This window comes from Stenella coeruleoalba, assembly GCF_951394435.1.
Source record: "Stenella coeruleoalba genome assembly, chromosome: 2".
Lineage (NCBI taxonomy): Eukaryota > Metazoa > Chordata > Mammalia > Artiodactyla > Delphinidae > Stenella > Stenella coeruleoalba.
Window position 1 is genome coordinate 143,471,797 of NC_137147.1, and position 15,235 is coordinate 143,487,031.

Below are 15,235 nucleotides of genomic sequence, written 5' to 3' on the forward strand. Positions count from 1 at the left end.
ATGGGGATGTTGGGGTGCTCTTTTAAACCAAGAATGGAAAGCAGGAGCCATAAAGAAAGGATGTGTATGTATGCGCAAGATAGATTTAGAAGAAATATTTGCAGTGCTGAGGACAATGATAAAATACAAAAACTTTTTACAGATTGACAAGAAAAATAACCCAGTAGAAAAATATGTGACTAGAAGGACATGAATAAGCATTTCCCAGAAGAGTGTGTCCAAATGACCAATATCCATGTGCTGTTCAGGTGTTAGTAATCAGGGAGATTGAAATTAGAATAACAACATATTCCTTTATAGCAGTCAAACTAGCAAAAATAAAAAGAGCAGAATTACCTCTGGCTTGCAGGGATGGAGGTAAGTAAGGTACTTTTATATCCTCTGCACAATGTTTAGTAAATACTTAGATGAATGAAGTGGGAGGAGGCTTATGGTTTTATTTTCCCTCTCCGAAGTACATACTTTCCAAGTATCTATTGAAGTTAAATTAAGCAGAGTATTCATAAGCTTGAAAAAGGAAGAAGTACCATTAGATTTTATATTTGGAATTTAACAGGGCATGTTTGGAAGTAGGAAACTCCTTTTAATTAGCCTGCAGTCTCTATCATTGGAGCTCTTTTTTTAAGAGCTACCTATATCATGAAAATAAAATGCCCTTCGTTGTGTGAGGATCTTTCTCTACCACCAGCTGTTATGACTACCATTCTGGGGACTTGCTTGAAAAGCAGGAGTTAGTCCCAACTCCCCAGCAATATTTTATGATGAAAAATTTCAAACATACAGCAAAGTTGAAAGATTTAAAAATGAACAGGCATATATATACTTCACCACTGAGATTCTGCCATTAATATTTTATTATACTTGTTTTATCACATATCAATCCATATGTATGTGTGTATGTATATACATATCTTTATACACACACACATCAGTGCATCTTATTATCTGATGCATTTCAAAGTAAATTACACATATCAGTATACTTCCCCCTAAATATACTTCAATATATGTATCAACTGGAATTCAGTATTTATTTAGGTAAAATTTACATGCAGTGACATCTTAAATGTATATTCACTGAGTTTTGACAAATGTATAAGGCTTGGTAATCCAGCATTACCATCACTTCAGGAAGTTCCCTCATGCCCTGCCCAGTCTATTCATGCCCTCACCTTCTAGGGGCAACTACTATTTAGCGTTAAGTCTTTCTGTGGAGATATGTTTTCTTCTGGGCGAATCTGTAGGAGAGGAATTGTTGAGTCATTGGGTAGGTATATATTTAGTTTTTTTTTTTTTTCCGGTACCTGGGCCTCTCACCGCTGCGGCCCCTCCCATTGCGGAGCACAGGCTCCAGACACGCAGGCCCAGCGGCCACGGCTCACGGGCCCAGCCCCTCCTTGGCACGTAGGATCCTCCCGGGCCGGGGCACGAACCCGCGTCCCCTGCATCGGCAGGTGGACTCCCAACCACTGCGCCACCAGGGAAGCCCTATATTTAGTTTTATAAGAAGCTACCAGATGTCTTTCTAAGGTGGCTGTTCAATTTTACATTTCCACAAATGGTTTGTGAGAGTTCTGGTTGCCCTGCATCCTTGCTTAACATTTGGTATTGTCAGCCTTACTAATTTTAATCCTTCTGGGTGTGTATTAGTATCTCTTTGTGTTTTTAATTGGCATTTTTCTGATGAATAATGATGTTGAGTACTTTTTTGTGTGTGCTTATTAGCCATTGCCATATCTTTGGTGAAGTTTTGTTCACAACTTTTCTGACCATTTAAAAAATTAGGTTGTCTTTTTATTATTGAGTTGTAGGAGTTCTTAATGTATCTTGGATGATAGTCCTTTGCATGATATATGTCTTGTGAATATTTTATCCCAGCAAACTTAGTTTTTAAGTACTTTTTGTCAGCAAATACTTACTGAGCACTTACTGTGTGCCAGAATACAGCAGTAAACAAAATATACAGAAACATTCCTGCCCTTTTGGAGTCACTGCAGCTCCTCAGTACAGTCAGGGAGACCAGTAAGAAAGCTTCTTCAGTGATCCAAGAGATGATGGCTTAGACCAGGGTTTCAGCAATGGAGGGGTGTGAGAACTGTTTGGATTCTGGCTATATTTTGAGAGTAGAGTTGACTAATTGAATTTGGAGTGTAAGAGAGGGAGGAGTCAATGATGACTCCCAAGGTTTTTAGCCAAAGGAAATAGAAGGATACAGTTGCCATTTATTGAAGTGAGGAGTTCTGCAGGAGGAACAGGTTTGGGTGGGTGTGGTGGAAATGTTGGATTAGGAATTCAGTTTTGAATATAAAGTTTGAGATGCCTATGAGGTGTGGAGAGGTCAAGTGGGCAATTACATATATGAGTTTGGAATTCAGAGGAGAAGCCTGGAGATACAAATTTGGGGTCCATCATCATGTAGAACCCACTATTAATACTGACAGTGGGACCAGAACCTGAAGAGAAAAGTTACATAAATCACTAATTTTTAAAATAAACTTTTTATTTTGGGATAATTTTAGACTTATGTAAAAGTTGCAAAGATAGTACAGAGTTCCCGTATGCCCTGCAACCCATTGCTCCCTAATATTAATGTCTTAAATAACCATGGTACATTTATTGAAGCTAAAATACTAACATTGGTATGTTACTGTTAACTGAAGTCCAGACTTTGTGTTTCACCAGTTTGAAACCACTAATTGTAATATATGATGGAAGTTCAGAAACTTGATTCCTTTTTCTTCTCCCTTTATAGAACTAATGGCTGAAGAGTAAATCAAAATGGCAACTATGGTTCCACCAGTGAAACTGAAATGGCTTGAACACCTCAACAGCTCCTGGATTACAGAGGACAGTGAATCTATTGCTACAAGAGAGGGGGTTGCTGTTCTATATTCTAAACTGGTCAGCAATAAGGAAGTAGTACCATTGCCCCAACAAGTTTTGTGCCTCAAAGGACCACAGTTGCCAGACTTTGAACGTGAGTCTCTTTCAAGTGATGAACAGGACCACTATTTGGATGCCCTTCTTAGCAGTCAGCTAGCACTAGCGAAGATGGTATGTTCAGATTCCCCATTTGCTGGGGCACTTCGAAAACGATTGCTTGTACTCCAGCGTGTCTTCTATGCACTTTCTAATAAATACCATGATAAAGGCAAAGTGAAACAGCAGCAGCATTCTCCGGAGAGCAGCTCTGGTTCGGCAGATGTCCATTCTGTTAGTGAACGTCCCCGGTCAAGCACTGATGCACTTATAGAAATGGGTGTTCGAACTGGTCTAAGTTTATTATTTGCACTTCTGAGACAAAGTTGGATGATGCCTGTGTCGGGACCTGGTCTCAGTCTTTGCAATGACGTTATTCATACTGCAATTGAAGTTGTGAGCTCTTTGCCACCATTATCTTTAGCAAATGAAAGCAAGATTCCACCTATGGGCTTGGATTGCTTATCACAAGTAACAACATTTCTTAAAGGAGTAACTATTCCCAATTCTGGAGCAGACACTTTAGGTCGTAGATTAGCTTCTGAGTTGCTGCTTGGTTTAGCTGCTCAGCGAGGTTCTTTGCGGTATCTCCTTGAATGGATAGAAATGGCCTTAGGGGCTTCAGCAGTTGTAAATTCCATGGAGAAAAGCAAACTACTATCAAGCCAGGAGGGGATGATCAGCTTTGACTGCTTTATGACTATATTAATGCAGATGAGACGTTCTTTGGTACGTATGATAAATCTGAACTTTAAAATTCTTATCTAACAATTTTGGGAAATGTCAACCCAACTTTTAATGAATTGATGGTAATAGCAAATGATTTGAGAATTCTACTGGTGATTGTTAGGTTAGTTAAATAATTTAGATACTTTGAGTAAAGAAACTTTTATATGTGTTGATGTCAAAATGTAATTCAAGGACAGGCTAGTTGTATAGTGTTAAGACCACTGGATCAGGAGTTAGGATTGTAGTTTAAGTTTTATGGCTTCCTGTGTGAACTTGGGAAATTCATCTAACTTCTCTGTGTTTTAGTAAACTCAAAAGTAAAATGAGGGGCCTTGGCTAGTAAGTGTGGAGACCTTTTGAAAAAAATCTCTAATTTCATCCTTCTTCATTTTTATTAAACATTTACTATGTACTAAGTATTATTCTAGGCCCTAAGGATACAGCAGAGAAAAACAGAGTTTCTTGGAGCTAACAGCCTAGTAGGGGAATCAGACAATAAATATAAATTTTAGGTAGTGTTAAGTTCTAAGAATTAAAATAAGGGAGGGAAAGGAATACAAAATGATGGGTTCAAGCAGAGATTGGGGAGGGGAAAGGTGTGGTATTTTAGTTAATGTGATCAGGGGAGTCTCTGAATTGGGACATTTGAGCAGAGACCTGAATGGAGGGGAGTAATGAACCGATATACTAGATCTGTAATAAATGTCTTGTTCATGAAGGAACTTAATTGCTTGACTATCATAAAGGAACTAACTTTAGATACCATATTAAAGAATAAACAGTAAAATATAGTGCAATATGATCAATTTCAAGAATTTCTGAGATTGAAATTTAATGCTTTTGTGAAAACCAAGAATAAAAGTTTGAAATAACAGATGAACCGGTTTGCAGGGCAGAAATAGAGACACAGATGTAGAGAACAAACGTATGGACACCAAGCGGGGAAAGTAGAGGGGTGGTGGTGGTGCAATGAACTGGGAGATTGGGATTGACATATGTATCAAATGGATAACTTATAAGAACCTACTGTTTAAAAAAAAAAAAATTTAAAAAAAGAATACAAATTTGGAATATAAAGATTGAAACACTTATAAGTTGATTTAATTTCAATTGAGTTACATTGATCAGCGTTTTTGATATTCTTTATTACCAAATATCAATTAACAAATTTATTTAGTTTAAATAATTAAAAATGCCACTTGTAAATTATGTATGTGTGTTTTACGACTCCCCTTCCCCCCCAAAAATGTGGAAAGCTGTTGGATTGACAGGAATGTTTCATAAAAAACAATTATGTTGAATTTATTTTCAAACCAGGGCATTTAAATTTTCACCTGGCTTATATTTTGTACTTGTGAACTGAATGGTAAATATTGGGTCATTTTATTACAAATAATTTTATTGTAAGCAAGTACTTGGAGATTTTAGATCATGAGATCTATGAAAATTTGAATTCCTTAATGTTAAATAAAATTTAGACTAGAAAAGCATGTGGTGCTTTGTTCAGAATCTGGAATGTTGGCAAGGGCCGTATGATCTTTACCTGAAGTAGGAATCTAGAGCCAGAGATCTAAGCAATGATCGAAGTAAGAAAGGTTTGAAGTAACAGCTATGAAAGGCAGTTAGGCCTCTTGTGGTTTCTTATTCAATATTTAAACTTATTCACTTGCGTATCTGTTTTTCTCATTTTATTTTCCAATTCTTAATACTTTCTGGTAACATTCTCTAAATTTATACTGTTTTCAAATATGTGATGCCATTTGATGACCTAAAATAATGTATCTATTCATGGTCACATGTTAATATTTCTGTGAGGAGTTACTTAATTCTTCATTTTACAGCCTGTTTATTTTGCATTGCCTTTGTTACAAAGAAAACATGTTGATTATTGTGCAGTCTACTTATATGATCGTACGCTTGCCTGTGGTATGTTTCCTTTTTAATCAAAATGCTAAATACCCTGAGTCAGAAGCCTCTTCCCCACCTTACCCTCAAAGGCCTTATCCTGCAGTGTTGCTCCTTAGTGGGAAGAGGGTGCCCCAAGAAACTAAATTGCTTTTCTCAGTATCTGTTTAGCCCATTGTCTTTTAGCATGTTGTAAATTGGTTTGTATGCATATTTGGCTGTAAGTTTAAATTGGCTCTATAACCTTAAGAAATCTTTACAGTAAATATATTTACTACCTATATAATGTGTTTTAATATTCACTTAATTAACCTATAGTAAACCATCCCATTCATTTTTTGGATTCTACTTACTGCTTCCCAGTACCTGGAATAAGGGAGGAAGAGCTCTAACCTTCGTTGAGTGCCTACTGCCTACCAGGTGCTTTTTATTTTTATTTTTTTTGCGGTACGCGGGCCTCTCACTGTTGTGGCCTCTCCCGTTGCGGAGCACAGGCTCCGGACGCGCAGGCTCAGCGGCCATGGCTCACGGGCCCAGCCGCTCTGTGGCATGTGGGATCTTCCTGGACCGGGTCACGAACCCGTGTCCCCTGTATCGGCAGGCGACTCTCAACCACTGCGCCACCAGGGAAGCCCCTCAGGTGCTTTTTATAAGCAGTGTCTTATTCAATTATCATGTTAATCTGTAAGGTAGATATTATTTATCCTTATCTTAAGGATGAAGAAACTGTGGCAATTATCCTAAATTTACACATCTATTTGGCAAAAGAACTGAAAGTGTTATGTATACTCCTGATTAAGCACTGATGGGCCAGGCACTGTGTTAACTAATTCTTACAACCCATAGTCTGTCTGCAAAGCCCACATTTTTTCTGACAGCTGTATGCAGCTTTTACCCTGTTTATGTTAAATTGACTTATTTTTTTTTTCCCATGAAGGCCTACCTCAAAGTAGATATAAAATATAATAACCTTATTTTATTGCTGGATTTCCAATTTTCTCTCCACTTGGCCTCTTTCATTTCTGGACAAAATGTCAAATACACCTAGGCAGAAGGGGCTTCCGCCTCCCTCTTTACCCTCCTAGGCTATACCCTACATTGTAGCTTTCTCTTGGGATGAGGGTACCCCGGATAGCTTTCCTCAGAATTCTGGATATATTCTGGGGAAGAATCCCATCCTGACCTTATCTTCCCTGTCTTAAGATTCTCTGCTCAAGAACAGCTGGGACAGAAGGTATCCCCAAGCTAGAAGTTAGAGGGAGAGACACATAACCATCAATTGAGTACCTGGTAGAAGGCCTAACAAAAATGAGTTCAATCCTTAAATTGTATTTACATGTGTGATTCTTAACCTCCTCTACCCATGCACATAGTAATTCTGTTTGAGTGCAAGCATGCAAGATACTCATTAACTTACATTTAAATAAAGAGTAGGGAAATAATGTCACTGTACATCCCTGAATTCTAAAAAAATAAACACCAAGAAAAACACCTTTGGCCTTTGATGCCACTAGGTGTTTACTGTGTGCCAGATACTGTTAGGCTATGGGTTAAAATGATGAATAAGCTTTGTAGCATCCATGCTGTTAGCCAGCTCACAGTGTAAGGAGAGAGAGATGCACAGACGTTTCATATTAATGATGCTGGGCTGTAGTAGAGGTCTGCACAGGGAGGTGGTGATGAGATACAGGAGGAGGAGGGCTAGAAGGGAAGGGGCAGAAAATGAAGGATGCCTAAGCTTAGTTGAAAAGTAAGAAGAGTTTGCTTGCAGACATGAGGTGTGTGAGTGAGGGAGCTGAAGAAGTTTTCAGGTGAGAGGATTAGTATTCTGAAAGTGACTGAGGTATGGGAGAGTAGGCTCCTGGGTGCTGGGGCTGGAATGGGATGAGCTGAGGCGGCCAATGTGGGCAGGGCCAGGTATCCCATGCTGTGGGGTTTTGAGCTTGATTCTGTAGGCAGTGGGGAGTCACTGAAGCAATTTTAAGCAGAGTAGAATCAGATAGCAAGAATGTAAGGAAATGTACTCCATCAAGTCTTAATGTTCTTGTCTGATTTTCTTAAAAAGACAGATGTGAAAAAAACGAAAAGGTATTACATTATTTTTGATGGTAGGTAAATAAGAGAAGGGTAATTCAATGAAGACCTGTGAAACCACACATTTATGTTATTTTAATTTCCCATTTATCTTTGGACCTTTGAACTTCCTGTGGTATATTAGCAGTGTATGAAGTTACACATTTCCAAAATGTAATTTCTTTAAAAATGCCTAGGTATAGGCCTCTTTTTCTATTGTGCAGTATATTTACAAAACACATTAAGAATTCTATACAGAGTGGGTTTTTAAGATATCTTTAATCCTAATTTACTGGGGCTGGATTAGTCTTACCCTTAACTATTGACTTTTTGGGGAGAACAGAAGTCAGTGACAGTCACTGCAGACAGTGTTTGAAGGATTTTTTAAAAAATTGGTTTGGTATTTTTAAAGTTAGCAGGAGTTTATTAAAGACTCCCTGTGTTTTCTCTACTTTCTCCATGTACATCATACAAAATAATAATTACTGATGCCAGTTTTGAGTTCGTACTATGTATTAAGAACTATGCTAAGCATGTTTTATGCATAATTTCAGTTATTCTTCCCAACAGCCCTAAATAATAGAGGAATTATTCCTGTCTAAGGATAAGCAAACTTACCCTTAAGTCACATTGCCAGTAAGTGATGGAACATGGATTTAAACTCAGATCTCTCACTGAAAACCTTATGTTATTTTCAGCATTTTCCTTCATACTGTAGAAAGGCATAAAAAGGAATTATTACCGGCCTGGTGCCAGCTCCTAGAAAGGTATGACAAGCTGCTGTTGTTTCTTATCTGCTTTTGGTTTGGTGATCAGTAGAGGTGGCCTTTAAATAACGGAGCCACAGATTACAGTTGTGTTTCTCCCAGAAGTGCTACGCAGCTAATTATGGAATTTGGAGAGGCTGTGCCTCAAAGTATTTGCTGGTATAGCCACACCTTGTGTGTCTAGGAACTAGATAATTTTGAACACTCAGCTTCTCATATGACTCCAAGACCTGCAAATGGCTCTCGAAAGCCTTACTACTTGAAGTGTGAGCCTCAGACAGCAGCATTGGCATCACCTGAGAACTTGTTAGAAATACAGAATCTCAGGCCCCCACCTATATTTACTGAATTGGAATCTGCATTTTAACAAAATTTCCAGATAACTTATGTCCACATTAAAATTCGAGAAGCACCACCTAAGCAATAAAAAAGAAAAATTGATTTGGTAGCAGTAGCTTAGCACCTGATGACCCAGCAATAAATTAAATAGCCAACATATTCATTTCGTTCATTACTTAGGAACCACGTTAATTAAAATAGTCTGAATTGATAAAATCATATAATCTTAGAGTTGGATGGGATCGTACAGAGCATCTAGGCCAATCTCCGTTCCACGGTAGAGGATATACTTTTCTGTGGTATGTTTGCCCGGTGATCATCTAGAATCTAAATATTTTTACAATATAATAGTCTTTGAAATAAAGCCACAGATGAAAATTTTACAACTAGAGGATGGATAAATCAGAGAAAGAACTTGACATTTGTGATGTAAAGATTTAAGGATATGGGAATTTGAGGGAACAGTGGAGGTCAAGTTCACTCTCTGATTTATCAGTTTTCAATGAAAGAATGATTTCTGGTCATAGCCATGGGGCCCTATTGTGGAGAGTAGGCAGTTAGTCACAGAGAGGAGCTATGATTCCTCAGCTGTGCTAGGAAAAAGATATTTTGTTGCTAATATAGTCAGGTAGCTACATGAACTGACTTGTGGGACCTTTGTTGTGCTGAAACTAAGAAGGGAGGAACAGACTTACTGCTGCTCTGGTAAGGATCATCACTTAAGCTGGCTGCATTCTACTGTATTCTTGGAGCAAGTGGACAAGACAGCCCCAGGGGAGTAGAATATTTGCTGGGACCCCATTTATTGGATATTGGCCACCCAAAGAGTGTGTAGTAGGCAAAATTCTGCCTCCTTAAGTATTTTTAGGTCAAACCTTGTGACACTTAGAACAAATCACTAATGTAATAAGTGAGGGATTGGTACTTAATTTACTGCTTCACTCTATAGCCATGTCTTTTATAACACTTACACATAAAATTGGTTTCATGACCTAATGTTAGGATTTGATTTTAATGCACATAATTATGTAAACAGTTCCTCAGATGTTTTTGTAGACTATTTAAGTGATTTTAATACATGTCTCTCTCCTTCCCTAACTGTATCCCACAATGTCTTAATTATAGGGTTCATCTGCTGATCGGAGTCAGTGGAGGGAACCACCCAGAACATCCGATGGCTTGTGCTCACTCTATGAGGCAGCTTTATGTCTTTTTGAAGAGGTACGTAATAATCATGGCTTTTATGTGAAAAATTACTTTGTCAAGGGATAAACTAGAAGATTGTGATTGACATATACATACTACTAGATATAAAATAGATAACTAATAAGGACGTACTGTATAGCACAAGGAACTCTACTCAGTACTCTGTAATGGCCTATATGGGAAAAGAATCTCAAAATGAGTGGATATATGTATATGTATAACAGATTCACTTTGCTGTACACCTGAAAGTAACACAACATTGTAAATCAACTATATTCCAATAAAAATCAATCAATCAATAAAAATTACTTTGTCTTAAAATGCTACAGCATGTATTTATCCCTTAAAAATAATCCATTCAGGGCTTCCCTGGTGGCGCAGTGGTTGAGAGTCTGCCTGCCGATGCAGGGGACGTGGGTTCGTGCCCTGGTCCGGGAAGATCCCACATGCCGCGGAGCGGCTGGGCCCGTGGGCCATGGCCGCTGAGCCTGCGCGTCCGGAGCCTGTGCTCCGCAACGGGAGAGGCCGCAGCATTGAGAGGCCCGCGTACCGCAAAAAAAAAAATCCATTCAGTCTCTGGAAAGGATGCAAAAGAAAGTGGCATCCGTGATTGGTTGCCTCTAGAAAGTGGAGCCGGGGTGTCTCGCATCAGGTGTGGGAAGGAGGCATAGTTTTCAATGCATACCCTTTTATTCATTTTGGACTTTGTATCATGTGCATTATTTTTTTTAAACATCATTATTGGAGTATAATTGCTTTACATTGTTGTGTTAGTTTCTGCTGTAAAATAAAGTGAATCAGCTATACGTGTACATATATCCCCATAACCCCTCCCTCTTGCGTCTCCCTTCCACCCACCCACCCTCCCTATCCCACCCCTTTAGGTGGTCACAAAGCACTGAGCTGATCTCCCTGTGCTATGTGGCTGCTTCCCACTAGCTATCTATTTTACATTTGGTAGTGTATATATGTCCATGCCACTCTCTGACTTCGTCCCCGCTTACCCTTCCCCCTCCCATATGTGCATTTTTTAATTTAAAAATGTATTATTAAAACAGATACAGAAAGACATACAAATGTGTGCCTTAATGAATTATTTTAAAACAAATGTCCTTTTAATCTGTGCCCAGGAAAGAAATAAAACTTTACTAGCAACCCGAGAAACCCTTTCATGTCCTGGTTCATTATCCCTTTCCTCCTTCCGTAAGTAGCCACTATCCTGACTTCAAGAGTAGTCACTTTGTTGCATTTCTTTATAGTTGTGTGCATCCCTAGACACTATAGTTCAGTCTTCCCTATTAAAACAATCTATATATCTATATATATCTTTTTAGTATTTATATATTTTTAATTAAAACTTTTTTTTTGGCTGCGTTGGGTCTTCGTTGTGGCACACAGGCTTTCTCTAGTTGCGGCGAGCGGGGGGCTACTCTTCGTTGTGGTGCACGGGCTCTCATTGTGGTGGCTTCTTTTGTTGTGGAGCACAGGCTCTAGGCGCATGGGCTTCAGTAGCTGTGGCACATGGGCTCAGTAGTTGTGGCTTGTGGGCTTTAGAGCGCAGGCTCAGTAGTTGCGGATCACGGGCTTAGTTACTCTGCAGTATGTGGGATCTGCCCGGACCAGGCCTTGAACCCACGTCCCCTGCATTGACTGGCAGATTCTTAACCACTGCGCCACCAGGGAAGTCCTATAGATATCTTTTAAATCTCTTAATGTATAGGTTCCCCCTCCATTGTTTTTCTTTTTCTTTAGTGTATTTGTTCAGGAACTTGGACTTTTAAGGCTGTATAATTTCCTACCATCTGGAGTTTGCTGATTGATTACTCATAATGCAGTTCCTATGTATTTCCTGCATACTGACAGGTGAATCTAGAGACTTGATCAGTTTCAGGTTTGATCCCTTTGGCAAGGCTAAGCATGGTGTTGTGATCTTCCATCTGGTTGTCTGTCTTTTTGTAGTATTAGTAGCCCTTGATTCTTAATGATCAGATCTATTAATTCATTGGTGCTTGGTTGCAAAATGGTGATATTCTAATTATATCATTCCTCTTTCATTTATTAATTGGAATGTTTTCATAAAGAGATGATTCCCTTATTGACAGTTTGGTTACCCTGCCACAGTTCAGACAGGAAAAGCAGAATAAGTGCTTGATTCTCTCCACTTGATTTTTAAAAAAATTTTTAACACCGATTTTTATTTACTAGTTTCCAGTTTAATGGACTGATCTCCTGTCATGCTCCAAACTTGACCAATTGGTTTCACTTGAAAAGTATTGTTATGAACTTGTAGATTTAAACCGATTCAAATTTTACTTTGTTGAATTATTATCTGTAGTGAAGCTCACATTGTTTTATCTTTGGCCAACAGTCTTTCAGGGTAGTAGTCTCTTTCAGTGTGGTTCCCAAGCTCTTTTGACATAGGCCTAATAATCTTTGATCGCTTCCTTGCTATCTGACCCATCAAATTGTTTCTGGACTCATACATTTCTTGATCTGGATCTGCAACCAGCTAGCTCTTTCTCCATAAACACTTTTTTTAAAAGTGGAAAATATTATTTCAGGACCACAATCAGGGTGCTCATCACTACTAAGTCGGTATTATTTTTCTGGGGTCTTACAGTAGCCAGAGCTAGGAAATGTGTGTGTGTTCGCACATGCATGCGTATTTAAAGCTAATATACCTCATGAGTTGATACTGATACTTTCAAAATCAGGGCTATAGAATTTCTGCTTTTCTATATTACATTTATATATCCTTCCTTCCAACTAAGAATGCTGATTCTGAAGGATACAGGGATATAGAATTAGAATATCCCGTAATTATTTATTTTAATCACACAGTACACACACACACACAGCAATCCTAAAATAAGACAAACACTACCACTGTATGATTACTAAAAATATTAACTCTTTACATATGCTTTCCCCATTTTTTGTAGTTGTATTATATCTGCATACTCAGAACATATTTACTCTCTGCCTTTTAACCCTTTTTAAGTATGAGTTGTACAAGTAACTACATATTTCATGCTCACTGCCAGTTTCTGTCAGTGGCTCTCTATTCTTTTTGTTTGTCTGAAGCTTATTCTCTAGTAGAATCTTCAATAAATACTCACGAAAAAGATTCTCTTAGTTCTTACATTTTAATTGCTGTGCACTTTATACTTGAAAGTCAGTTTTGAGAAGATTAAATCTTTGGCTCACATTTTCTTTACTTCTTAAGTATATTCATTCATTTTCTTCTGGCAGTAATTTTACTAGAATACATCTTGATGTTATGTATTCTGGGTCGATGTTCTCAGAGATGTGAGGATTTTAATATGTAGTTTCAAATCTTTTTTATTTCAGAGAAGTTTCCCTAAATTATTGTTTTTAGTATCATTTTTACTCTTTTTATTTGGTTCTCATCTAGGACCACTATTGTTTTTATGTTGGATTATTTTTTTAACATCTTTATGGAGTATAATTGCTTTACAATGGTATGTTAGTTTCTGCTTTATAACAAAGTGAATCAGCTATACGTATACACATATCCCCATATCTCCTCCCTCTTTCATCTCCCTCCCACCTTCCCTATCCCACCTCTCTAGGTGGTCACAAAGCACTGAGCTGATCTCCCTGTGCTATGCGGCTACTTCCCATTAGCTATCTATTTTACATTTGGTAGTGTATATAAGTCCATGCTACTCTCTCACTTCGTCCCAGCTTACCCTTCCCCCTCCCTGTGTCCTCAAGTCCATTCTCTACGTCTGCGTCTTTATTCCTGTCCTGCCACTCTGTTCTTCAGAACCATTTTTTATTTTTAGATTCCATATATGTAAGCATATGGGATTTATTTTTCTCTTTCTGACTTACTTCACTCTGTATGACAGACTCTAGGTCCATCCACCCTACTACAGATAACTCAATTTCATTTCTTTTTATGGCTGAGTAATATTCCATTGTATATATGTGCCACATCTTCTTTATTCATTCATCTGTCAGTGGACACTTAGGTTGCTTCCATGTCCCGGGTATTGTGAAGAGTGCTGCAATGAACATTGTGGTACATGACTCTTTTTGAATTATGGTTTTCTCACGGTATATGCCCAGTAGTGGGATTGCTGGGTCGTATGGTAGGTCTAGTTTTAGTTTTTTTTTTTTTTTTTTTTTTTGGCTGTACACGGGCCTCTCACTGTTGTGGCCTCTCCCGTTGTGGAGCACAGGCTCCGGACGCACAGGCTCAGCGGCCATGGCTCACGGGTCCAGCCGCTACGCGGCATGTGGAATCTTGCCAGATCAGGGCACGAACCCATGTCCCCTACATCGGCAGGTGGACTCTCAACCACTGTGCCACCAGGGAAGCCCTATTTTTAGTTTTTTAAGGAACCTCCATACTGTTCTCCATAGTGGCTGTATCAATTTACATTCCCACCAACAGTGCAAGAGGGTTCCCTTTTCTCCACACCCTCTCCAGCATTTATTGTTTGTAGACTTTTTCATGATGGCCATTCTGAGTGGTGCGAGGTGATACCTCACTGTAGTTTTGATTTGCATTTCTCTAATGATTAGTGATGTTGAGCATCCTTTCATGTGTTTGTTGGCAATCTGTATATCTTCGTCGGAGAAATGTCTATTTAGGTCTTCTGCCCATTTTTGGATTGGGTTGTTTGTTTTTTTGATATTGAGCTGCATGAGCTGCTTGTAAATTTTGGAGATTAATCCTTTGTCAGTTGCTTCATTTGCAAATATTTTCTCCCATTCTGAGGGTTGTCTTTTCATCTTGTTTATGGTTTCCTTTGCTGTGCAAAAGCTATTACGTTTCATTAGGTCCCATTTGTTTAGTTTTGTGTTTATTTCCATTTCTGTAGGAGGTGGGTCAAAAAAGATCTTGCTGTGATATATGTCATAGAGTGTTCTGCCTATGTTTTCCTCTAAGAGTTTTGTCGTGTCTGACCTTACATTTAGGTCTTTAATCCATTTTGAGTTTATTTTTATTTTCTAATTTCATTCTTTTACATGTAGCTTTCCAGTTTTCCCAGCACCACTTACTGAAGAGGCTGTCTTTTCTCCATTGTATATTCTTGCCTTCCTTATCAAAGATAAGGTGCCCATATGTGCATGGATTAATCTCTGGGCTTTCTATCCTGTTCCATTGATCTATCTTTCTGTTTTTGTGCCAGTACCATACTGTCTTGATTACTGTAGCTTTGTAGTATAGTCTGAAGTCCGGGAGCCTGATTCCTCCAGCTCCG

General features: G+C 38.6%; 1 protein-coding gene across 15 annotated transcripts in view; it reads left to right on the forward strand.

The window, feature by feature from the left end:
* Positions 1 to 15,235, forward strand: part of HERC1 (HECT and RLD domain containing E3 ubiquitin protein ligase family member 1) — a 214,636-nt gene that overhangs the window by 39,715 nt on the left and 159,686 nt on the right. For 14 of the 15 annotated variants that reach the window (XM_079914124.1, XM_079914122.1, XM_079914121.1 and 11 more), the window contains 2 exons: positions 2,753 to 3,708; positions 9,918 to 10,013. In XM_079914124.1, coding sequence (XP_079770250.1) covers positions 2,779 to 3,708; positions 9,918 to 10,013 — 1,026 coding nt within the window. In that variant the 5' untranslated portion in view covers positions 2,753 to 2,778. Of the gene's footprint in view, positions 1 to 2,752; positions 3,709 to 8,384; positions 8,454 to 9,917; positions 10,014 to 15,235 lie in introns of those variants that run through there. The other variant, XM_079914120.1, reaches the window with a different exon arrangement.